The sequence below is a fragment of the Fukomys damarensis genome, unplaced genomic scaffold, assembly GCF_012274545.1.
Source record: "Fukomys damarensis isolate Sample0158 unplaced genomic scaffold, DMR_v1.0_HiC HiC_scaffold_16, whole genome shotgun sequence".
Taxonomy (NCBI): Eukaryota; Metazoa; Chordata; class Mammalia; order Rodentia; family Bathyergidae; genus Fukomys; species Fukomys damarensis.
The window spans coordinates 129,751,625-129,778,102 of record NW_022900928.1 but is presented as its reverse complement, the minus strand read 5'-3'; the positions used below and the strand labels follow the sequence as shown (position 1 = coordinate 129,778,102).

At 52.4% G+C, this 26,478-nt stretch overlaps 1 protein-coding gene across 1 annotated transcript in view; it reads right to left on the bottom strand.

Annotated features, from left to right (window-relative positions):
* Nucleotides 1-26,478, bottom strand: part of Dis3l2 (DIS3 like 3'-5' exoribonuclease 2) — a 289,941-nt gene that overhangs the window by 33,653 nt on the left and 229,810 nt on the right. Inside the window, exon 15 of the mRNA XM_033763990.1 lies at nt 2,565-2,644. Coding sequence (XP_033619881.1) covers nt 2,565-2,644 — 80 coding nt within the window. The remainder of the gene's footprint in view (nt 1-2,564; nt 2,645-26,478) is intronic.

The following is a 26,478-nucleotide window of genomic DNA, read 5'->3' as shown; positions in this document are numbered from 1 at the left end:
AAAAAAAAAAAAAAAAAAAAGTAATTACAAGAAAATTTAGGACGGAGTATACAGTCTCCCTAGTGCCAAGGAAGCCAGCATTACATGCACACCTGTGCTGACTAGCTTTGGACCTTCAATCATAAACATTCCTCTCAGGACTCCTCAGGGTTACATTCCTTCCTCAGGACTGAGAGAAACTTAATTTTTCTCCCAGCTAGCTACTCAAATCGTTCAGAATCTTAGCCTTGTCTGCATCCAGACAGAATAAATCCAGCCTTTCTCATAGAAAGCCTGTGTCTGGGTGGTCTCTCATATGCTGATTGTAACAAATTTTTCTTGTCATTATTCCCAGTTATCCAGGCATGGTGGCACAGGCTTGTAATACCAGCACTGAGGAGGCTGAGGCAGGAGGATCATTGTGAGTTAGAGGCCAGCCTGGGCTACGTAGTGAGACCCTGTCTAGAAATCGAAACAAACCAGACAATCCCCAACAATACAGTGTAAAAAATCTTTTCATGGCATCTACATTGTATTAGGCGCTACAATCATCTGGAGACGATTTGCAGAGCACACAGAGATGTGGAGAGACTACATGCAAACACCATACCACTAACACGAGGCTCCCGAGCACCTGAAGACTCCTGGAATCGACTCCCTTAGATACCAAGAGACAAAAGCACAGGGCCCAGCTGAGGACCCTTCCACCAGAAAGGGAAGGGCGCTTGGGAGAACTCAGTCAGAACAACACTCTTGTAGACAGATACTAAAATGATTACGAACTGTATTTCAGGGGAGAGCAAGGAGACAAAAGCAGCGCCTTCAGCAATGAGCTGAACTAAACTAACGTCCAGGTGAGTTTCTTCCAATCTGCTCGCAGATGCTGCTGCCCTCACAGTACCTGGCTGGGCCTCATAGCACACTTAGGCCTGGCCAAGAGTGCTCCCTTCCAGAGCCACCCTCCCTCCACATGGGCAGGCGTTAGAGGGGAGACGGCACCAAAAGCGAACAGAGGAGCCAGCTGGGGTGAGCTGGGGAGGGGAGATGTCCCGGTCAGGCCCACGGGCGCGGGGAAGCGAAGCAGTGCCCCCCACCCTCTCACTGCTAGCTGCAGGCATGGGGATGACAGGGGGCTCTGAGCCCGCGGCTCTGTGAGGAAGGAGCGGCACCCGCACTCACTGTGGGTGACCTTCAGCACGATGCCCCTGCCCAGGGGGAGCTACTGTCTTGCTAGTTTGGACAGCCAAAGAAACCGAGGCCCAGGGAGGTTAAGACTGAGAATGAGCCCCAGGACAGATGCAAAGGTGAGCACGAGTGAGCGGGACGGCGCCCAGGGTCCGTGGTGGGAGTCGGAGAATGGCCTGCTCACTACAGCGTCTGGCTAGAAACGACCACAGAGAGCACCGGCACCTCAAGGCAATCCGCATGGAGACCCATCTTCTATCCACAACGGAGCAAGAGCTCTGGGGAAGACACGGGCTTCTCCGCAAGCAGTAAGGCTCCAGATAAAAATAAGTGGCTTGGATATTTGTTTGTTTGTGGTACTGGGATTGAGCACAGGGCCTTCACACTGAGCTACATTTCCAGCCCTTTAAAACAACTTTTTGTTTTGACATGGGGTGTGACCAAGTCACTGAGCTGCCCAGGCTGGGTTTGAACTTGCGATCCTCCCGTCTCATGGCCCCAAATGCTGGGATTCCAAGTGTGCACCACCACACCAGGTTTAACTTGGGCCCTCATCACTGACTGGGGTTTCCCAGAGTGGCCACTTGGGACAACTGCCTTCCACCCACAGCACAACTGCACTGACGTACACGCTGCTGTTCAGAGCCACGCCACCCTGGAGCGAGCCTGGCCTCGGCTTCTGGAAACAAAGAAGGAAAGAAATCTGCGGGATGTGTGTGAGAGCTTGAGGGGCGACACTGACGTCTCCAGGACTATGCCCACCATCGGGACAGACAGCCCCTGCCTCCCTGGCCACCACTGTCCCTGCCACAGGAACATCACCCAGCCCGGGCAGCAGGCGTCTGTGAGAAGGGAGAAGGGCACTGTGAGGACCCTTCCAACAGGGCCACCACTTCAGCAACCTGGGGGTCCCCAGAGGGACCCTGCCAACCCCACACCCACAGTTGGATGACGACAGCACAGCTCGTGAGGGCCACTTCCGCGAGCACAGCGCAGCACGGGCAGCATCAGTCAATCGGATGACAGCACACAACGGTCAGAGGCAGGGAGAGGCAGCTTGCGCTCTGGAGGACAGTGGAGCACGGAGAGGAGGCCTGTGCTCAGATGGATTTATCAGCCGAGTGTGGTGGGCACGCCTGTAACCCAGTGTGCAGAGGCTGAGACGCAGGCAGGAGGAGTGCCCGAGTTCGAGCCTAGTCTAAACTACATAGTGAGACCTCATCTCAAAAAAATACTTCTAACACCTCACAACTTCTCCTACCTACTCAAGTTCTTCCAGTGCCATGTGCAGGAGCAAAAACAATAGACACCTTTGTGGTAGCTGTTTTCTAGCAGAGTGGCGAGAAGCGCGAGAGCACCCGTTTCTAAGGGAAGCCGGTATCAGGCATCGTGCCACTTACTTGTTGCTGTCGCGGTACTCGTAGATGTGACAGCCTTGGGGCAGCCCAGTCTCACAGTCCAGAGTGAAAGCCAGCTTGAGCTGAATGGAGAAAGCAGAGGGAACAGGTGAGTTTCGGGCAGCAGACTCATTTGCTCCAATAGTGGGGACGGAAGAGAGTAATCAAGCAAAGTCAGCCTCTTCTGCCAGGTGTGCGTGGAGATGAGGCCCCCTGTGCCGGGGGTGGGGGCATCATCAAGGCCCTGAGTGTTCATTTGGCGCACGCCAGCATCTGGGAAGCGCCCGCTTTGTGCCTCAGGAGGGGTCACCTTCACGGAGCTTTCTGGTGGAGGAGCCAGGCAACAGTCAAAGCACCACACCGAGAAACGTACACAGAAATGTACAACTTCACATTAAGGTTCTGTGGCGGGGTGGGGGACACACACCTAGGATTCCAGCTAATCAGGAGGCTGAGGCAGGAGGATCTCAGGTCTCAGGCCAGCTTGGGCAACTTAGTGAGACCCTGTCTAAAAATAAAATAGAAGGGGCTAGAGTATAGCTCATTGGCAGAGCGGCTGCCTAGCATGTGTGAGCCCCAATCTCCAATACTTCAGGGGGAGGGAGAGCAGCAGGTTCTGTGAAGCAGAGAAAAAAAATCCATGTTCCTATGAAAGAAAAGAAGCTGCCCTAGTGGGATGGGGATGTGGGAAGGAGAAGGGCAACATGGCCATGCGGGCAGAGAGCACAGGGCCCAGGCAGGACTTGCAACAGTGCAAGGATGGCTCATGACCCAGACCCCAACAGATACGGGGACATGGGGGGCAGAGACACCGGGGAGGGAGGCCAGGCGGGACACACAGGACCTTCCTGGCCACACTGGGAATTCTGGCCTTTAGCTTAACGGAACAGGAAGGTTTCTGATGAGCTTTAAGCACGGGGAGGGCAGTGTGATCGGGGCTGTCTTGGAGACTTCTTGGCTACCATGCAGACGGCAGCAGCCTGCAGGGCAGAGGAGACAAGGGGACAGTGGGAGCTACGGACGTAAAATGTCAGAAGTTGGGCCAGTTGGAGTGCTGATGGACCTGGGGCTGAGAGGAGGGAGGCCAGGAGGGGGAGATTAAGGACAGCTCCGTGTTGGACTGGAACTGCTGAGAGGGAAGACCGAGCCCGGGCAGGGGCAGGGAACCCCAGCTTGATTCTGGACACCTTTGCCCCCAACGTCTGGTAGCGCAGCCCCGGTTTCCTCCCTGGCCTGAGGTAGGGGTGCTCAGGGGTGATGTAGAGCCCGGCGGGTGATGGCAGCTTTAACGTTTCCAAAATGCGGAGGCCATTATTGTATTTACAAATTCACTGGGCTTTTAAATCACCAGGGAAATTCTAACCAAAATGAACTGCACGTTAGGGTACAGCGTGGTGATTTTCTTTAAACTGCAGGTCTATTAACACAGCTACTGATCTGCATCATTAGAGGCTGGATGACATCTCTCTTCCTCAGAGGGAAGCGAGCTCAGGAATAGTCTGTCCTCTCACTGACCCACACAAACACTCAAAAACAGAAACAAGCCTTTCTCTACCATCATGGAGAAAGGAGCTTCAAGTGAAAGGCGTGCTTTCCCTGCAGAGCACGGCTCGGCTGTTCCCAGTTCTTTCAGTTAAAAACAACGAAAACAACAAAACCAACTATTAATTACAGCTACACTTCTCTTTTTGTAGCTGAGGTCAGGCCTTTATTGCTTCTGTCCATTTTAAAAGTAAACACAACTTAGAAATTTTCACATCCTTTAGTTCCAAGTTTGAAGTCATGAATTTATGACTGGAAATCAGAAATGCCCACCGAGAGGAGGCTGTCCTTCACCCCGATGACAACCATTTGAACTAGGAACCGCTGTTTCCTTCTCACAGATGAGGCGCTCGGGGCTGGGAAGGCTAGTAACTTGTCCACACCAGTCTGAACTGGAACTCTGACCCAGACCCTCACCCTGTCTCCGCGATCAGCAGCACGGAGCCTTGCACGCAGCAGACTGGTGAGCAGAGCAGCGCGAGACGGCTGGGACCGAGCGTCTGCGAAGCCGCCAGCGGAGGGGATGGAAGAACAGGCAGTAGGGACTGAGCACGGGGAAATCAGGCATGGTGGGGAAAAGCGGGGATGAACAGAAATGAAACGGAACGGGACAGGGGAGCCCTGCGGTTTGGAGCAAAAGGTGGAAGCACCTCGGGGAAGGAGCGGGTTTGGTCATGAAGAACAATGAAACAGCGGCAGCGCAGGAAGGCTGATGCAACTGAAGGTCGTCATGCTATGTGAAACAGGCCAGACTCGAAAGGACAAGCACCATGTTTTCCCTCGTATGTGGAGTAATAGTAATAAAAAAGATGGCACGAAGGTAGAAGGGAGACTTATTAGACAAAAGGAAAGGCACGGGGGATGAGCATGACCAGCACATGCTATATGCACTTACGAGAATACCACAGGAAACCCCATATTCTGTAAAAGTAACAGGCTTTAATGAAATGCATTACGACATTTACATTTCATAGGCGGGAAAGTATCAGTTAGAACGCACCTGACTGCAAGTAACAAAAACTGCCATAAAGTGTGCCTTAAAAGATTAAAAAGAGAAAAAGAGGAAGAAATAGGGCCGCAGATGTGGCTCAGAGGCAGAGCCCTTGCCTGGTGAGTGCTGGCCTGGGTTCAAGCCCTGCACAGAGACAGAAGGAGGGATGGAGGGAGAGAGGAGGGAGGGAGGTTAGGAGGGAAGAATGCAAACTGGCGGTGAGAGCTTTCAGCCGGTAGTGAGGGAGGACCACGCATCCGAGGTGGAGATGTAGCAGAAGGGACTCGGGCAGTGCCGGAGCGCAGATCAGGAGGTGACAGCGTGAAGAATGAGGAGAAGGTGAGGCGGGGACCACAGCACACTCAGTTCTCCTGGAAAATCAGACATGGGGGAAGAGGTGACACAATGAAATGGCACAGGACGGGCTAAGAGGCCGCGGGACAGCGAGGAGCAGATCTGAAGGAGGCAGCTGGGGGAGAAGCAACTGCCATGGCGATGCGAGGAGGAGGAAGGATGGGCCGAGGGATCGCAGCGTCCTTGTATGAGTCTCGCTCCTTCCTGACACTGCCTCCCGCAGAGTCTGGCGGGGAAGAAGCAGGGGTATGAAGTGACGATGGCTTGAAATTGTTTCTTAGAAAAATAGGAATAACAATAGTAAATGTCCTGAGCTTTTACCCAATAAAATTCTAATTTTTCTGAACAGTTTTAAAAAAGGAAAAACAGAGTCAACCAGGGAAGAGTGTGAGGACTGCCAGGCAGGAGCAGGGCGCAGCCAGAGCACACAGGATCTGGTCACTGCAGCCTCTGCAGGCCCTGGATCTTTCTAACCACCAGACACGGCGCGGAGGTCAGGCGTCCAGAGCCACGTGCGAAGGAAGATTCGAGAAATATGCAACAGGGCAGGAGAGCAGAGACAGGGTGAGGGTAGCAAGGGCAAGAGACAGAGCTGCAGAGTCTGAGGAGGAACGGGAAGGAAGTGAAGATGAAAGGGCTGGCTGGGAGGAAACAAAACGGAGGGTCTGGTGACGGATATTTACGGAGCACATCTTCTGTCCCACACAGCCTTCGTCTTTCATGTGTGACCTTATTTAACCCTCACTAGACTTGCATGTCGGTCCCGACACTTGTGTTTAGAGATTTAATGATCAGCCGGCCCAGAAGAGCCAGTAGGCAGCAGAGCTGCAGTGTGGTCCATGCTGGGGACCGCTGGGCCATGCTGACCTCTAGGTGTCTGTGTTCCAGGAGCAGAGCTTGTGGATGCCTCCTCCTCCAGGACACCCTAGTTTCATGCTGCTGTTCCCTACCCGCCATGTCACTTCAGGAGCACCTGATGGAGGTGAGCGAGGCCCCTAGCTTCTCAGTCTCTGATGAGAAATCCAATCCAAGCCATGCTCAGCCTTTGCTGGCCCTAGGAACTGGAAAAGGAACAGAGTGGTGACGCCTGCAGCATGCAGGGCAGGAGGGCCAGCATGTTGTCATCTGTCTGCCACTGCCTGAGAACCAACAGCTCCAGAGGAAGGAAGAGCAAGAGACCCACAGGAGAGGAAGCAGCCTCCTGGGGACCACGTGTGGTCCCAGCCGGCCTTCTGATCTCTACTGAGCTCTTTACCTGCCCCTCATTTCTTTTGAGGACTCCAACACCCACTATAACCACCCTCTCCCAATCCATGCTTGCCATGCAGCAGATTTCTCTAAAACACAAATGGCCAGACCCTGCCCTCTTTCAGCACTGGGCCTGGCTTCCTGCTGCAGAAGACGAGGACAGTTAAACACAGCCTGGGCGGGTTCAGAGGTCGTCCTCTCGGGGACAATGCAGACTAACCCGGGTGATGCAGACAGTGGGTGCCAGGCAGGGAGGCCCTGGGAGACAGCAGGGGTTCCCAGGCAGGGACCAGGGCACCTCCCTCTGCTGCACAGCTGGCTGATGGACAGCTCTGTCCACCTCTGCGCCCCTCACCATTCCTGCTGTTGGGGAGCCCTCCACCTGCCTTCCTCTGATCTGCAAAGTGGCTCTGGCCTCCCCTTTGTCCCTTTTCTGCTCTGCAGGAGGATGAGCCTCTCCTGAGAGCTCCCCAGGGCTCCAGGCAAGCAGCTTTGCCAGGGATCTATGTCCCCAGCAGACGTCTTTGTTCTTATGTTTTTTTCCTCTCTCCTTTTCTTTTTTCCCTTCCTTCCTTCTTTCATTTTTTGAGACAGAGTCTCGCTATATATTCAGGCTGGCCTTGAACTTGCTGGTGTGTGCCACCATGCCCAGCTCCTTCTTTTCTTTTTAGCAAACAGATTCTGGTTCCCATCTGCCCCTTCTCAGAAACCAGGCCACCAGCAGACAAGCAGGGCTCAGATACCCCACGTTCAGGTCTTTTGTCTCACCCACAGCCCTGAAGCAGCACACAGTCCTTCCCTCCATGGTAGTGCTGGTACTTTCTGCATGGCAGGCCTGGCCAGGACACAGGTGGGCCCATGCCCTGCCAGCCGTGCCAGGGGATAGCTCTCATCAAGGCCTGCAGGGGCCACCCATGGAGCAGCTCAGCTAGGGAAGGCAGCCTGCAGGAATGCCAGTCACCCTGGGAAGTCAGAAGGGCTTTCCCTGCTGCTGCCAGGCCCTTTCTCTGAGCACAACACCCCCAGGCTGGGGGCATATGGAGGGAGCACAGATCCCCAAGGCAATCACAAGGCTGCTCCACTGGCCTCTGGCAGAGGGGAAGGAGGCCCCGAAATGGGCCCAGAGAGAGAGAAGGCTTCCATTCTCACAAAGTGCAGGCCCTTTCCAGTGGGTGGAAAGCACCTCCTACTTCTAGGGCCTTGGGGCTGAAGCGGCTCTGGGCAGGGAAGCATGAGAGTTCTGCCCAACTTCTTCTTCCCAGGGCAACTGTCCCCAGGGAACTGTGTGAGTTATCTGGGGCATCTGGGCTAGGACCTTGGGAAAGGAGAAGCTTCCTCCAGACTTTGGGGTGTAGGTCCCCTCTTCAGCCCCTCTGGGTCTTTGGATGGCGTTTCAAGGTAGACCAGCAGGTGGCAACAGTGAGCAAGCAACAAGAATGGCCAACTGAGGACCCAGTAAGGCTTTTCCAGGGCACTCTGATCTGCTGCCTGGCGAAAAGACCTCTGCAAGATCCGAGTCATTTGATAGAACTAGTGAAAGACATGTGTCCTTACTTTGGATCCCAGCCCAGCGAACCCAGTGGGCCAGATTTCATTCATAAAGAATAATCAACAAAGGGGATGGAACGGGACCGGAAGGGATGGCCAAATATGCTTGCTGGGTGTCCCCCCACCAGTGGGGAGGCCATGCTTTACTGCTCAGGTGCACAGCTGGCTGCCCAAACAGCAACAGTCCTGGCGAATGTTATGCACAGGGTCCCAACTCCATCAGCTGAGAAATGTACTAGCTACATGCTTTTGAGTACTCCTGGCCTGACTTTGGAAGGGAAAACCTGAGTTAGAAAGTTGAAGAATTCTCCATCTTGTCCACAATAGCTGCAAGATGACCTGCCTGGGCAGCTGGGTCTCTCTCGGCCCAGGCTCTGGAAGGCACTTGCAGCCCCTGCAGGCTGGGGCAGCCAGGCTTCCTTGCAGGTGGTTCCACAATCAAGCCGAAGAAGACCTGTGGGCCTGCTCAGGGCTGCCCTCATCGGGTGTATCTGAGAGGTCGCTGGTGCAAGTCAAGTGTTAGTTCTTTGGCTGGGATCACTCCAGTACAACCCTCCATGGTTCTCCAGGCTGTGAGCTTGCTTCAATCTGCTAGCTATTAGGACTCAGGTTCATGCGCAGGTCAAAGACCCGCCTGGGAAACCTCCAGCCTCCCCATGGCTACCACTTCCCCTCGAAGTCCACTGGGGCCTGCGGCGTCCAACTCTCTTTAGGTGGAAGCGGGCGATCCCACCACACGGTCAACATCTCCAGAGGACATTTACGGCACACTTCAAAGGAACAGAAGACTTCTACCTGGAAGCCTTAGTTTTGTAACTGAAAAATCTTATTAGGAGGAAATCTTCTTATTCTCTGAAGCAATCTTTGATTTTCCTCTATTAGCCTTCACTGTTTGGATTGGACTTCCTAAGCATTATTTCTTTTTCCATCTCCTCTTTGCTTTCTTTTATAAGACAAAGATGCTGTGTGCTTTGCTTTAACTTGGTTAACAGCAATTCTATGGCAATGTATTAAATTTCTTTCTCCTAAGTCCAATGAAGTCTTTTTGGACTTGGAGAGAGCTTTTTAAGAAAGAACTTGCTCATTCAGCAGGATTTTCCTCCCCACCCCAAGCTTTGGTTCTGACCTGGAAAAAACAAGAGTGAGAAAAGAGCAAGAGAGTCCTACAGTCCTGACGCTCAGCTTCACAAACCACAAAAAAGGACCTTGCTCCAGTAACGTAATCATGGAGAGTTCTGGCTCCGTGGTCTTTCAAGAAAAATACATCTATCTGCTGGCACATGGACCCACCAAACTAAATCCTGTTCGGCATGGAGTTCCCGAGTCATTAGTGTTGGAAGGTCCAGAGCGTGCCTGGCCGCTCCCACTGGATGACGCCTCCCTGCAGCGCTGTCTGTAAACCCCACAGCTGTGTTTCCACTTAAGGCCGCTTCTCCTGACTCTGCTGCACCTTGTTCCAGAGGCTTGTTCTAGTCCCATCAGGGCTAAAAATGACAGGATGAGCATTCTTCAATGTTGAGGTTTTGCTTGCTCTAAGGAAGAAATGTCCCAGAGCTACGGGCAGCCCACAGGAAAGCCAGGCCTGGCAGAGGAGAGCCCACAGCAGCTCCCCTGCCCACTGCCAAGCCACCACAGGCTGCTCCACTGCTCCCCAGGAGGACCAGGGTGGGAAAGCGCCACTCACCACTGTCCCACACGGCCTTCTGCACGGGAGGGCAAGCTTACCTCCTTTCCAGCACATCAGCAGCCCCAGCAGCTTCCCCATCAGGCCTCACCCTGTCACTGAGCCCCATTTCCGCCTCTCAAATCCCCGAGCCAGGGGACAGCAGTGAGTACAGCGTATGAGGAGCAAGTGTGCACAAGCTGTGTGCAGCTGGGTGGGGAAGGGGTGCAGCCACCCTGCCACCCTACTGGAGGTGGGGACATGCTGAGGGTTTTCATGGCCCCAGTGTGTTGAAATTACTACCCAGAACCATTTCTGCTCAGACTCCGGGGCCTCGAGTGGGTGTCCCCCACAGACGCATCCATCAGCACTCACGGGGGTGGGGGCCGGACACCTGCAGCGGTGGGAAAGACACATGGGGGTCTCATCCTGCCCCTACCTATGTAGGAGTGGAGGATGCCACGCCACAGATCCCTGGCGCCCCTGCTTCAGGGCAGCTGCTACATCGCGTGCACTGCATGCTCCAGAGGAAGTGCGAAAGGGCAGGCAGCACCGCAGATGGCCGTCCGCCCTCGCTTTGCCCTGCAGTCCTGCTCAGCTCTGGGACAGTGACACGCGCCCGCCAGCTGAGCCTGCTCACTGGCAGCCTTGCCTTCCTCAGGGTGTCTTAATACCATTCCTCGTTCTCACCAAGGTTTATCTTAAGAAACAGGCTTGTAAAGTCTTTCTGCATTTTCTCTAAGTGCAGATACCGTCACAGTGACATTGACTGGCCTCAGTATCAAGCCTCTCAGTGCTAGGAAAAATAGCCCTCCACTTTTAATGAGATTTGTTATTATAAAAACCACTTATAAAATGTCCCCTTCCCCCCAGGCAGGACATTTCTGGCCTTTCTGAAATGGAGATCAGAAAATGCAGTGCCCAAGATGCCATGGGTCTGCCGCCTCCTTTCTTCTGCATGACTTTCTGTCATATTCCTTTGTTTATCCCCTTTGATGGAAGTCCTCTCCAATTCTTTTTGGAAACAGATGAAGGTATACATAAATAAAAACTCCTCAGAATAAAAACCAAACATAGATAAAAACAGGAGATTCAGGGTAGCTTGCCTACAGCTTGATTAAACAGTGACCGTTGCGGTAGGCAATCAGTTCATGGAAGAAAGAAAATGGGACATTCCCATGCGGTCCTCAGAGCCAGTGATCAAGCTGGCTCTGTTCTTGAAAAAACAGGAGAGAACAGAGTGATCTTCCAGGGAATTGGCCTCAGTTTCCAGGGACTTGAGGAGTTGAGAGTTATGTAAGCCTCGCTGGGGCCAGCAGCCCTGGCCCGCCTCTGCGCCCTCCCCGAGTCTGAGGGGAGGTGGGCTTCTGGGCCTTGGGCTTCCCACCTGTCAGAGGAGCCGAGGGCTGCTGTGCTGTCCCTGTGGCCTGTCTCCCAGAGGAACGTGGGTGCCTTCTAGGTTTATAGGAGGAAAACACTTGTCACCAGCCCTTGCTGTATCTGTTGGAAGGGAAGCTGTGAGGTTCCCGAAAGAGCAGATCTGCAGATGCTGTAATGAAGAGCAAGTGGCAGGAAAAGCTCTGCTCTACTATATGTCTGTCTTATGCAGCCAGAGCAGCTGGCAAAGGTCACCAGTGGACTCCAGACTAATACTGCCGCCTTCTCCCAGACAAGGCCCGGGACTGGACAACACTTCCATTCAGGTCCTCTTAGATCTTGGGGCAGCCAATCTGTACCTCGCCTGTTCCCTGTTCTCACAATTTGGCTTCAACCTGCACCAGCAGGCTGAGTGCACATCCTGGCAGGGAAATCATTCTCCAACACATCCAGCCCCAAATGCCCATCAATCTTACACTGCTTAGTGGGTTGCCCGGGGCAACAGGGAAGAGACACGCAGGAGGCCAGAATTACCTGGAGGATCTGGGGTTACCTGAAGCTCCTATTCCCATCCAAGGTGATTACTTGTGTCTCTGCCATTTCTTTATAGAACACTGTATCAGTCTCTTCTATTGCTCTTCTACCTGGGGTGAAAACCAAGGAATATATGGGGGCTGTGAAGTCTAAAGAGTACGGTCAGATATTCATAGCGAAGATGAAATGCAGAGACTACGAAAATTTACAGAGGTTCATGAAGGGTATCAGCTGGGTGAGGCTCCAGCAAGAAGGAAACAAGCACACTTTAGACCTGCTTTGCTAACTGAAAAATCAGTGTTGGTCAGAGAATCCTTGGAAAATCTCATAGTGAAAAATCATTTATGAAAATGCACATACTATTAAATGTTAAAAACATTAATTTTCACAACAATGTCTGGGAAACATTTTATTAAACAGAAACTTGTTCTTCCTCTAATCCACATAATTTTCCTGGGAGCTCTTGGGCTAGAACTTAGGAGACAAAGGCTCTCCAACTCTAACTTTCCAGTCTGGTCTATATCCTTCCCCTAGTCCAACTTTCTGCCCATCAGGCTAGGCAAGTTCCTCCTCAGACTTCCAAGGGTTCATATTTTTTGCTTTTGCCTCCCTGCCTGGGGTCCCAGGCCTTGCTACCTGAGAAAGACACTTGCTCTGCTTGTGACCACACACACTGACAAAAGGTAGCCAACAGGAGAATGATGCTTAACCTAAAAGGAGAGTGGTGAGATAGGAAGATTGCAAGTTCGAGCCCAGCCTGAGAATCTCTGTGAGACCTTGTCTGAAAATAAAAAATAAGAAAGGGGCTGGAGGAGAGGGCCTGCTCCAGACAACATGCAGAGGGACAAACCTGAGGCAGTGATGCCAGCAAACCATTCTTGTAATGAGCTAAAGGCCAAAAACAAAAACATGATAGGCAAGAACAAGCTGTTTGGGACTCACCGGTCAGGTCAGTATTTAGTGAAGACTCTGAACCCTGAGAGATGTCACAGTCGCAGGGTTCAGTCCTCAGCCTGCACAGTACTCGGGGACGGCTGCACCTGTCTGGAGCCCCCCTGGATGACACGAGGTCTTTAGCTTTGCTGGCTGCCCTCGGGGGCCCCACAGCACTCACACTGTGTGCTGGTGGCTGTGCTGTCATAGCAGCCTGGATGTGACAGAGCTGCTCAGACCGTGGCAGAGTCAGGGAGGCTGTGTGCCTGGGCTGAGGCTCCCTACTCAACAGGAGAGATTCCGAGGCCACCGCACTGGCAGACGTGCCTCACCAGCGCCCCGATGTGCCTGTGCACCTGCTCGGGGAAGGAGGTGGCCGCAGCAGGCCCTGATTGTCGGGGGCAAGACATGGCTGCTATCCTGCTCTGCTTCTGCCCATTTGTCCTCAAGCTGGACCACGGTCGGCTCTGCGGTGTGTGGGTCCAACCACCATCCCTTCCCAACAGACTGTCTGTAGAGAGACCAACAGTGATTATTCTGGGATCCTCCACAGGCCTCTAAACAAAAGTGACCCAGGGCCCTGCGTTAAGCAATGGGAATCACAGACTCCACATACGCTCAGACACTGCTGAGAGCATATGTGTAGATCCTTAAGGGAGAGGGAGCGGATGCTCAGAGAGGCCACGCAGCACATGTAAGTCAGCTTGTCCAGCCTGGAAACAGAACTCAAACCCACGTGACTCTGAAGCCTGTGCGTTTCCTTCTCGGGTCCACCAGCTGTCTTCTTCCAGGATGCAGGGGGCTCCTCTGACAGCACATCTCCCGCTCCTCTGGGCCTAAACAGACAGAGCACTGCAAGAGGCACCATGACGTCGGCCTTCTCAGGGTTCGATAGCAAAGGGAGGAACACGGGGCCTCCTCCTGCCCACCCGATTCATGACAAGCAGTCTCCATGTGAGGGTGAGTAGACTGGCCCTCGGTTTCCCACGGAGAGGCTGGGTCGAGGCAGGGGACTCCAGGTGGGCCCCTGGCGTGTCCAGAGTGGCGACTGGAGGGCAGGTGAACCCATTTCCACAACGGCGTCCAGGTCCACCCTGTTCACTTCCGGATGGCACGATTATACCTTAACACCAAGGCCGGAGAGAGAGCCGAGGGCTCCTCGTGCTTAGGGTTTCCAAAAGCCTACAACAGGAAGCGTCAGCTGGCTAGCCAAAAGACTGAGCATCCGGAATAAAGAAAGAGCCGTGCAAATTAAGGTTAGCTGGGATCTATTACCATCCAGTAGAAGAAAAGTGCTGGAGACTCACACGGCCCATTGCGTCACCCTGCTGCAGTTCCTGTGACTTTATCTGTGAAGTGACAGTGTCGGCAAAGCTACTCCTTGAGCTCCCTCTGGTTCTGCACTACCACTGCAAGAACCCTCTCCGTGGCCATGTGCAGGCACCATGTGCAGCTCAGGGAAAAGGCAGGCAGGAGTAACAGAGTCGTGCTGGGGCACACAGAGGGACCTGGGCGAGCAGCCCGTGTGGGGCAGAAGCGGCCTCTGTGAGCTGGCAGGAGAGTGAAGAGCTGGCAGATGCCGATGGGCGAGACTGCAGGTGAGGGCAGAGCCAGGCCCTTCGGTGTGCCGAGGACAGGGACCACCAGGGCACGCTCACCCCGTACTCCCAGGACCGGTCCAAGGACAAGTGACAGACAGGTCTGACTACAAAGACAAGGTATAACTTGGGAACAAAGGAAGGAACATCGAACCCGTTGATGCAAATGGTTGCAGTCTGTTGAGCTGACTCAGTGCACCTTTCCGTGCTGAGCACTTCCATGCATGTTCTTAATGGCCTTTTAGGCAGGCCGCGGTGCCGTCACTACTCCTGCCTGGCAGCAGGGAACCTGGAGGCCCATGATGGCTGAGAAGTGCACTCTGGATCCTTTGTACACAGCCTGGGACTCGAGTGCAGGGTCTGGCTTTGGCCCAGCACTTTCCCATGCGAGGACACACACTGCTCACATCTGACAGGTGCTGAGACCTGGGTCCGCTTTCACGTTCCTCTCCTTCTTGCCCCCTGAGCTGGGTGGTGTGGACCCCATCCTGACAGCAAGTGGCCCCTGAGTGGAGAGCCTGGGCGAGCTGTGTCCCACACAGGGAATTAAAATCAACATGTTTTTCTTATGAGGCAATCAGAGAGTCACAGGAATTGCGAAGATGGGACAGGAAGCTTCATGCCCCACTTCCCAACCTCTACCAGAGGAGACCTCTTACACAAGGGACAGCACTTTGCTCCCATGGCTGGACATGTGCAGCAGCCACTGCCACCTGGACACTGGCTGTCCTCTCAGGGTAAAGGCAAAGGCACCTCTCATGGCCCAGCAGCCCTAGTGCCTGGCAGCCACCTGTCTGGTCCCTTCTCTGTTATCCTGTCACTCACAGAATGTTCTAGAAATGTAAGTGTAACATTTTCAACAGCTCTGCACAGCTGCTCTCAGAGAAGGACTTGACCCATGTTTAGACTGGTAGAATACAGAACAACATCCACATCTTTAGAAAGCAGATGACAGGCAGAGGAAGAAACACCTCTGTCCTGGTCTTCCACTTCTGCCTTTGTGCTCCTTGACAAGCTCCTTACCTGGCAGAGCCTCAGTGTCCTCATCTGTAAAACTGGGTACGAGACTTCAGGATTATATGAGGTAACACGTGAGAGCACTTGGCAAACAGAAGGCTTTCAATAAATTCTGGCTGTTTGTTATTTGTAATGAAAAGCCAAGAGATCCTCTGAGCTTCTTTAGAGAAACAAGGCTCTTGACAGTCACAGACAATTAAGGAAAGGACTACACCAGCCCTTGAATGACCCCAGAAGACTTTTCTTCCCAAGACTCCAGTGTGGAAACACCTGGGGGCTCCTGAAGGGTGCGCCCGACAGGCACCTCCTGGTGCACAGCCCATGAGAACACGCAGCCACCCCGTGCCAGGCTCACGGGGGCTGGGGTCTGAGTGGGAATGCGGCCGGGATCTCCTGGGGCCAGAGGGCAGCCAGTGATTGAATTAGGTGCTGCATGCATACCCTACAAAGCTCAGCCCCGCTCAAAGGCTGTGTGTGTGAAGGGGGACAATGGCCCATGCTACCCACAAGGTCAGCTCCACTAGGACTAGCTATGGAAATCTGAAAAAAAAATCTTCCCAAAAATCACATATGCAAAGACTCCATTATATAGTGGAGAGAGTCACTGGGAACCCGGCACAACGGCTGGCTATATCTTAAGCACAAGCCCACGGCCCATAGAAAACAGGACAAAACGGGGCATTCAGGATCTTTCATGATTTATTGAAAGTGGCATTGTCTGTGTCTCTGCATGGCACCAGCAGGGGTGGATGGGGGCGCTCCTCCTGACAGCAGGGTCACCCCTGTGCCTCCCGTTCCCTGGGACTTTTCCATCCCTGGCCGGGCTTCACTCATTTGGCTTTTCTCCTTTGAAGTCACAGAATACAGCCTCATCGATCACTGACATGTTGGGCTTCAAAAGGACCGGGAGTGAATTCACTTTAAAAAAAAACCCAAGTGAGAAGGGCTCAGCTGGGAAGTGTGTGCAGGAGGTGCAGAGGGAGGGAGCAGGCCATACAGACGTGGCTGGGCTCCCCCTCCAGGCAAGCGTCTGGGCTATGGGTAGGGGACGGAGGCCTTCGCGGTAGTGTGCCACGCGCCGCTCCTGGTGCCCTCAGGCTCAGACTGCTCACTAGTCCCGCTCGCTGTACTTTGGGAGCTGCAGCGATCCCGATGCTTCCAGAAGAGGCTGACACCCGCACCAGCACCTGGTGAGGACCCTGTGAACCACAAGCTGGAGGGGCCTCCCCTGATGACCGCACCCTCAGTTGCCCAGGCAGAATCGCACCAGTATCCATACGCACCCTCCATTTTCGGTCCTGACTCCACTCTTCAGTCTCTCTCACCTGCTTCTTCTAGCTGTCTGTGTGGCCTCAGGCTAGGGTCTCACCTGAATGACACTGCAGCCATTTCTCTGGCGTCCCAATTCAGTCTCCCCAGAGCTGCCTGGAGTGCCCTCTACTGAAAGTCCCATGCCACCACTCCCGTGCATGCGGGGCAGATCTGAAGAGCTTATCCCTCCAGCACTGTGACACAGCGGCCTGTGTATCCGGAGGGGACCACACAGCCGGACCACAGTCGGAGAAGCCATTCTCAGCCTGTGCCACCTACCTCACTAACCCAGCCTGGCCCCGTGCTTCCTGAGGACATGATCAGTGCTGTTTTTTGAACTCGTTTGCCGGGATTCATTGTCCCCAGGATTGGAAGATGGCAGGCCTCTACTTAGCTTCGCTGGGGCCGGTCATTTCATAGATATCACACCTCAGCTGAACACCCTTCCCAGGCAAGTGGTCCTCAGCCTTGGCCCCAAGCAGGCTTTCTTCCCACCGTGCTGTACTCCAGCTGTTCAGAGAAGAACCCAGTTCCAACAGCAGTGGTAACAAGCAAGGCGCCTCACTGCATGTGATTTCCAAAAGCCTCTTGGTGATGAGATTAAAGCATGATCGAGTGAGTCACTGCCACAGGGCTTGTGTGTAATCAGCAAAGCCCCACAACTGGCACTACTTTGTTTCGATTTTGGGTTGGAAAAACTTATCTAGAAAGTTTGGAGACTTTCTTATCACCTCAAGCCTTCTTTTCAAAAGATACCATCTTCAGATTTATTCCAAGTCACGAGGCAGGGAAGATCTGTGCACGAGCTGCTCCTGGGGAACTTCCGGGGCACACAGCAACCTGCAGAGGGGCCCGGTGTGCCTCACTCTGTTGTTGGAAATGCTTTCCGAAATGGACATCCAGGCCTGGGAAGTATATGCTTACAACGGAAAGTAAATCCTAAGACTATCAAGCTTCCAGAAGATGCAAGAAAAGTTTTGCGATCCTGAGTCAGCAAACATTTCTTAGACAGGACACCAAAAGCATAATGCGTAAAGGAAAAATTAGCTAAAATGAACCTCATCATGAAGATTAAAACTTTTTTTTCCAGAGTCGCTGGGGACTGAACCCATTGCTTTGTGCTTGAGAGGCAAAAGGTCCACCACTGAGCTAAAGCCCAGTTGTCTTTATTTTATTTTGAGATGGTCTGTCTAAAATTCCTAGGCTGGCCTCAAATATGCAATCCTCCTGCCTCAGCCTCCTGAGTATCTAGGATTACAGGTATGGTGGCACTATGAAAAATCTTTTTTTTCAAAACAGGATGAAAAGATAAGCCAGAGAGAAAAAAGATATAAGACATTTTATAAACACAAGAGAGAGAGAGAGAGAGAGAGAGAGAGAGAGAGAGAGAGAGAGAGGGAGGGAGGGTCCAAAGATGGGGAGAAAATATTTGCAATCCACTGGAGGATTTGTGTCAAAAATGTAAAAAGAACTCTGAAAACTCAGTTATAACAAAACACACATCCCACTTTAAAAATTGGCAAAAGTTATGAACAGATACTTCACCAATGAAAATATGCAGACAGTAAATAGGCACAAGAAAAGATGCTCACAATCACAGCTATTAGGAAAATGCAAATTAAAATCACCATGAGATACCACCACACACTTACCGGCATGGGTGGAAAAAAACAAACAAACCTGACAATACCAAGTATTGGCTGGTGTTCAAAGAAATATAATGCTCACACATTGCTGATGAGAGTGGCACAGTCACTTTGGAAAAATGGTTTTTCATATAGTTTAATACACACTTACCACATGATGTAACAATCCTGCTCCTGCGCATTTACCCCAGGGAAATGAAAACGGCCGGAGAGACAGCTGGAGGCAGCTATGGCAGCATATGGTCCAACCTGGGAAGGGCCCAAGGGTCCTTCAGCTGGTAAAGAGGACCCACGCAGCACACATCTGTGTGTGCAATGGAACACAACTCCGCACCAACGGGAACCAGCACGGTTCCCGCAATGTCTCAGAAGGACCCAGGTGCATTTTCACACTGGGCGAAAGAAGGCAGGCAGAAAGGCTCCCAACTGAACAGTTTCACTTATGAGACTTTCCAGAGAAGTTAAAAGTACTGACGGAAAACGGGGTGGTGGCTGACAGGGCAAAGGCAGATGACAGGGGCTGCACACCGAGGGACACACGGGATGTTTCTGGGCTAGTGGGCCGGCTCCATATCCTAGCTGCGGTGGTGGCCAGGTGACTGGGAAATGCACCCTAAAAAGGGTGCATCTGTAGCTAATGCAGGGAAAAGACGATTCTGGCAGGACGTAGTTGGGATTTTGATGCACAAGGTGCTAGGCGACCCCGGGGACATGGCAAAGGGAGGACTGCAGAGTTACTGGAGCTTGTAGCAGGGAAAACATGGAACTCAGAACAGTGAGAAACTGCCATGTGCAGCCTGCTGTAGGCACAAGGAGGATGTCAAAGCCAAAACCTCTCACTCTGTGAGATGAGGGACAACGCCTAATTGTTCCCTGCCTCACTCAGGCCTCACTCAGGCCTACCTTTCCAGAAAACACTCTGAGCACCAAAGCTCTAAAATGCACAACTCTTTAGGCTACACTGAAGAGCATACTTACTAGGTGATAGGGTATTTTTTTTGTTTGCTTGTTAATTTTGAGATTTTTATAAAACAAACATGTATTGCATTTATAAGAAAACAGTATTAGTTTTAAGAAGCAAAAAAGCTAATTTCCTTCAGTTCAATAATTTTAAGATTGAATTACTAAGGAAACAATTCAAAATAATTTTTAACTTTATGCCTAAGAATACCAATAGCAGTGTTATTTATAACCACACACACCAGAATCATCCTGTCCGTAACAACTTTAGGGAAGGGTTCTGCACCCTGCAGTCTATTTATACAGCGGGACACCCCACAGCTCATGTGGGTGACTCAGGGTGTGATGTGGAAAACGACAGCCCCTTCCCATCCCCACTCTCTGATTTCACTCCTGCTCATGGACCGGAACCCCACCCCATAACACTTCTGGGGCTCCCTCCTCTCACCCAGCAAGTCAGACTGCTCTGGTCCCCAAAGCCCCACTGACCTGTGCCTCCAACTCAAGTCCTCCCTCCATCCAGACCAGTCCCCAGCCTCACGAAAGAGGTGGAACCCTTCTGGGCTGTGGCTGCTGGTGGCCCTGGCCCTGCACTGCCATCCTCCCATATTCTGTCAAGAGGTGGCCTTCTGTGGAGACAGAAGTGGAGTCTTTCTCAACACTGTTGAGGGTTGCATGTCAGCCCACGCTCAGTGTTTTATAAGGGTACCCATTAAACATCTCTTAACACAGGCACTGGTGTGACCTCCTCTGTACCAACAAGGATACTGAGGTGCTGAAGTGAGCAAGGCCCAGGGTAAGCAGGCAGCACAGTGGTGATGTCAGGACCACACATGAGCTCCGGGGAGGGCGCTGGTTCCCGCGACATCCCTATGTCTATACTGCTGACTGGTAAGAGGATAGTGCCCCAGCAGCCCCCTCCCCACTGCCAGCCAGCAGTGCCAGACACTCTTACTAGGGCAGAGCTGGCGTCAACAGCACCTGAGAGAACCCCACTGTTCCACGGGGCCCCTCCTACTGCAGGAGTAGCCACACAGGCAACCGCATTCCCACTGCTCACCGAACCTCCCCTGCCGGAACTGCCCTCAGTGTGCCCACTCTTGAGGGCCAGGAGATGGCAGGTGTCTCTGACTCTCGCATGGCAGGAACTGTGCCCCAAATCATTAGCATAGGTAAAGAGAACACACCAGAAACCGCCTGGGTGGAAACAAGGGCAACACTGCATAATGAGCTAAGGCAGTAAGATACATCTTTGGAAGAAAACGCTTACTGAGAAGACCACATCATTAGAAATGATAAAGAGGGCTGGGGATTTAGCCCAGTGGTTCCACCGCCTGCCTCATAAGCGTAAGGTCCCAAATTTGATCCCCGGTGCCAAAGAAAGAAAGAAATGGTAAAGATATCTGATCTGCCAGATGCACAAGTCTCAGTGCAGGATCACAAGAAACATGCAAGATCAAGATAACACAACACCTCCAGAAGAACATAACTCTAGCAATCAAAGAAACCCATATGGACAAAATGCCTGATAAAGAATTTAAAAGAACGATTATTTTAAAAGCTCAGAGAAGAAGCCAGGCAGCCAGGAGAGGCGCAGAAAGTAGAGTTTGGAGTTCTGCTCCCCTTCAGGGGACCCTTAGCATGTCAGGGTTGGGCCTGCGAGGCAGCAAGAGTGAACACCCAGCACTGGCCAGGCGAGAGGGCAGGGGAGCCCCGAGCATTCACAGAACCCACCGACTGGCAAACTGATTTCAACCTGTGTTCAGAGGGCGTAGTCAGAGCCCCCGTTCACATGTGCAGGCTCTGTTGTTCTCAGCCGATTTTCTTATTTAGGGGTTGCTAGCCCACAAGCAGGTAAGAAGCCTGCCGGGGTCTCCCCCGGGTGCTACCTCATTTCCAGCCATGCTGGCAGACTTCCTCTACCCCACCGGGTTACAAGGGGCAACTAATTTCTAATTTGTTTTCAGAGTTTCTACTATGTTCTAACAGAAAATGGCTAAGTCCTTTTTTTTTTTTTTCCTATTTCCCAGTACCGGGAACAGAACTCAGGACCTTGCACTTGCCAGATGGGCACGGTGCCACTGAGCTACATCTCTGGCCCAGCTAATTCCATTTTGTACAGAAGAAAACTTTTAGTTGGAATGACCACGTTTGTAGCCAGCCTTGAGAACAGACTTCCACGTGCCGGCCAGGCTCTCCCTGTGCCCCTCTCCCCTCTGTCTCTGCCCTCTGCGGCCTTATTCCACTCATGTCCTCATCTCTTTGTCCCCAGCACCGAGCAGAGTGCCTTGTACCTGGCAGATACCAAAAAGTTATGTGGGAAATTAAAAGGATAAGTTAAAATGGAATATTCTCAAGTTATAAAATAATTTAAAATCTCTTCAATTATCTTTAGTTTCAGAATATTTGTCATATGCCACTCAAAATGGAAACACGAACAGTACTATGACTGTGCTACAACACTGTTATTCTTTTAGAAATGAGGAGTTTTCTCAAGGAAACCCAATTTCAAACGGGGACTGTAAAATGGCCACAGTGTTCTTGGGCACCACAGCCTTGGGTGTCTTCCCAGGGCTCTAAGCAGCTGCTGGCTGGCTTGGTGAAGCATGGCAGAGAGGGACAGGGAAGGGAATGAACAAAATCAGAAAGAAAATGGATGAAAGCCACTGAGGCACTGCATCAGGCACCCAGGAAGAGGTGGGAAGAGACCTGCAAAAACTGGAGCAGGAGGTTGTCCACCGGAAGCAGGCCTATGGAAGGGACTGTGTGAGATTCTTACACCGGGGTGGCAAGTCGGGGCCCGGACTCTGCAAAGACAGTAAGGGAGGAAGGAAGTAGGCTGGGTTAGCAGGAAGTAGGCACAGCACAGAGAGACCATGTGACCACAGGCCAGAGCCGTTCAGGTCAGACGCATAAACCTGGTAGTTCTCACAGGCTTGTCTGAGGTGAAACAAAATGAGAAAAGGGTGACAACATGAAACAGGTTTTCTCCAAGGTCAACCAAGTCAGTATAAAAGACTGCTCCATGTTATAAAATTATGTCTTTGTTTTGGTGCTAAATGTTTTCATTTATAAATGAAAAGATGAAGATAACATAGTAATGTAGTTGCTAGATGCTAAGTGGCTTTTTAAAGGAAATGCCTTTGCTTGGCAAAATAAAAGCCAGAAAGCCTGTGTCTTGTCCGGCAAATAGTTTTGAGAATTGTTTTGGTCCAGTTCCCTGCAGGTTCCTGAGTGGTGAGGTGTAGGCAGCATTTGGGGGAACTCAAAGTGGCGTCCATGTTTAGGACAGATGGTGACAGAACAGGAAGGCTGCAGCCTGGGAAGCAGAGCCCCTGGCTTGTTGAACAAGGGACATCGCAATCAACTGGGCTGGGCCCAAGAAGCGGTCATGGTGGAAATCTAAAGATCAGCTGCAAGGCTTCCCTTTCTCCAGTGCAGGTTTTACTAACGTCAAAGAATTCCACGTCCCTTATGTAGTTCCTTGGCACGTATTCGAATGACGTGGGTGTGACACAGGGGCAGGGCAAGGGGTGCAGTGTGTCCCCTGGAAAAAAAGGGAGAGTCCAACTGCTTCCCAGTTGTGGCGCAGTTACCCAGGGGAGGCTCAGCTCCTGGTTGTCTGTCAAGGCCACTGAGAGGAAAGAGCCACTTCTTCAAGAGAAGCCAGGGTGCCGCTGCGCCCAGGACAGTCGTGCAGGTTTCTCAGGTCTCAGTGGCCAGCCTGTGAGTCTCCCTGCAGTGTCCCCCGGACAGGCTAGGGACTTCTGTTTGAGTCATCTAAGGCCACACTCAAAGCTGGCTAGGAAGCGACCAGAGCTCCCTTCTTTGACAGCCCTTCAGCAACCACATGGCACCTGCCTTATGGAAGTCATTCCCACCTGTGGCACACCAGCGCTGTCAGAATCTGTGTGAGGCAGCTCTGGCCTGGAAACCTTCGCTCACTGTACACCTTGCTCCCGCTTCCCAGGCTGGAGGAGCAGCAGATGGTGACTGGCCTGAGAGGGAACACAGAAGTGAGCAGGACGCCTACAAGTGCTGCCAGCCCGTAGGTGCCCAAGCTTCCCCGCTCTGCACCTGTCCAGGCAGCTCCTCCCAAAGTCCTCAATATACCTGGTTCTAAACCTCAGGTGCCTGGCAAACAAACACCCAGCCCTCTAATCCACAGGGGAGATCTGCATTGTTATTCAAGGCATGTCTGAGTCTCTTCCACAAAAACACTTTCTTCTAGAGCCATGGGCCATTCTGCCTCACCCTATGAAAGGCTGGTATGCACAGTGGAGTTTAGGGACCCCAAAACATCTGGTGAAAAATGAGCACCTTGCAGGGGCTGGGGATACAAAGATGTCGTCTTTGCCCTTCAGAAGCTCACAGCCTTTTGAGTCCTGTGAGTAATGGCCCTGTGGCCTGCCTGGAAGAGGAGCCTCAAATCTGCACTCCTCCTGTCTCTGCAGTCTAGCAGCAGGGGTCCATGTGCCACCACACCCAGTTGCCTAATCTTTCTCAAAAGCAGACTCCCAAGTGCCGCAGCCCCCCAGTCCTCTGTGAAGCCCAGGGTGCAGCTGCTCCCTCTGTGTCACCCTCGTTCCTTGAGGCCGTCCTGGGGAGTCCAGCGCTCAACAGTATGAGGGAGAATAACTGGGCCGAGGAGCTCGTTTAGAAACGCGATAGAAACGTTTAAATAAAAACTTTGCTCATACGGTTGCTATGAAACAGGCACCAGGGAAAATCAGGTAGGCTAACAGCCTGTAAGTCTCACAGGCAGAACCGAAGTACAGTGACTGTTGCGGGCAGCTCCGTGGAAGCCCTGACGTCCAGCTGAGCGTTCCCGAGCCACCCTCAGGCAGGCCGTGCTTCTGAGGGCACAGACCGGCTGCAGTCACTCTGCTGCCTTTTGTCTTAATTCCCTCCGATTCCCTCCTAAGTACTTGTGTCAGGCCACCCAAGCCTGTGTGAGAACTCTTACACCCAAGACGCAAAGCAGCCAGACCAGCAGCGCTGCGGCGTTCTCTGGATCTGAGGACCACAGCAGCTGGAGGCGCTTCTTCAGGCGCTCTCACGACAGAAAGGGCGGTGCTGCTCCGGACGGGGTCGCTCCGCTGTCTCGGGTTAGCGGGAGGTTAGCAATACACACTCCGTCGTGGAGCATCTTAGCCCCCTTCTAAGTACTTTTTTTATTAATACAATGGGGCAATCTCATGTGTGTATATTTGAGCAAATGCGTGTTTAGAGAGAAAGGAGTGGACGGAATAAAGGGAAGGGAAGAGGGCAGGGAGAGGAGAAAGAAAAAGGGAGAGGGAGAGTGAACGAATGAACGAATGGAAGAACAAACGTGAACGTAAGCAGGGAACTCCTGCCGCCAGGGGCTCGCGTTCAGGTTCCTGATGCACACAGGCTTCGGGAAGAGTCTGAACTGGCCTGACCTCTCCCGGAGGGAACATGGCAACATGTTTCGAGGCTTAAATCTGTTCAGGACCCTCCGCTATCATCACAGTGCTGAGAATGTCAGGAACAATGAGGCATCTATGAACAAGGGTGATGGTTATTATTTACAGTACCAAAAAATCAGAACCTACATCTCAAAAATGGAAGAAGCATGCTTAACTGTTTAAGAGGAAATTCACAGACGTTTAAATCTCTTCTTTTGGGGGGGTGCTGGGGACAAACCCAGGGCCTTACACATGCTAAGCACATGTTACACCACTTGGCCACTTCCCCGCCCCTAGAGGACTTTAATGACATGGGAAAAATTCATTATACACTATTCACGAACAATACAAAAACTACATGACGGAGTGCTAGACACCCCTCCCTCCTGCCATGAAGCAGTGAGGGGAAAATCCACAAGGAATTATCATGTGCCCCTCAAATAAATAATTTTTAAAAGTGACAATAAACCAAAAGTGTACAGTAGTATGGGGATCATAGGTGATTTTGATCTCTTTTTATGCACTTAGATCGTCCACATTTCCTACCGAGAGAATGCCCTGGTGGCGCAGGCTGACAGAGGGCTCTGTGCTGAGGGCAGGGGAGGGGCAGGAGGACGCACCCTGGCGGCACTGACGCCACTGCCCCCCGGTGAGTACCGGGTGTCCGGCCCACGTCCACATGCTCACTGCGCAGCTCCCCCGCCCACCTCACACTGGCCCCTCAGTCTAAAGCCCCACAATGGATGTCGCTGTCTTTCTGCTCGGCCGCTGCCTGTCAGTGTCCCCGGGCAGCACATGGCCCCATGGCCACCCGCTGCTACACTGGGAGCAAATTCCCTGCTTCTCCCACACTGCCTGCCTCCCTCCGCGTCTAAGCAGGAAAACCAACCTGTCAGTGGCCTGTGATTTCCTGTCCCTTGGATCAGTCACTTTCTCGCCCCTGAGGCCCTGTCACCGCGCTCTTGGATTACACACTCCGCGGCTCCTTCTTCAGCTGCTCGGCTCCATCCTGTAGACTTCAAGGCCCAGCCCCGGCCCTCTCCGCCTGCTACGTCCCTCTGCCCTCAGCACTGTGGCACAGGAACAGTCGGACACCTCTGGCCCCTGGGCCCGGCCTGCACAGCAGTTGGTGGCCCTCGAGCCCTCTGGGACCTGGTGTACATCCTGCGTCCGTGGGAAGTCATCCCTGACCACAGCAGCCCACTGCGAGACTGTCCCTGTGCTCTGGGCACAGCTGTCACAGCACTCCTCATTTTCTGGGATGGAGTCTTGGCCCTTCATTTTTATATATCTGGCATGGAGCACATACTGGGGTGCCCCGAGTTCAAGCTTTCTGAAAACAAGCTAAGTGAAGGACTCTCTGATTACGTCCCCAGCACACCTATCCACAGCACACTCTCGTGATTGACTAATTTGGTATTTTGAGACAGAGTTTTGGTACTTAGCCCAGGCTGGCCTCAAACTTGCAGAGCTCCTCCTGCCTCAGCCTCCTGTGTGTTTCAATTATAGGCATGTGCTACCACACTGGCTCTGCACTCTTGTGTGTTTTAGTGTTTTTTGAAACAGGGTCTTGCTATGTAGTTCAGGCTGGCCTCAAACTGGCAGTGCTTCTCCTGCCTGAGCCTTCCAGTGCCGGGATTACAGGTGTGTGCCCGGCTCACTCCTGTGTTTTAGTAATGGCAAACAATAAGACTGAGAAGAATTCAGATAGGATGAACATGTTCAGCTTTCTCACCAGGAATCATGTGTTAAAAAAAAAAAAAAAA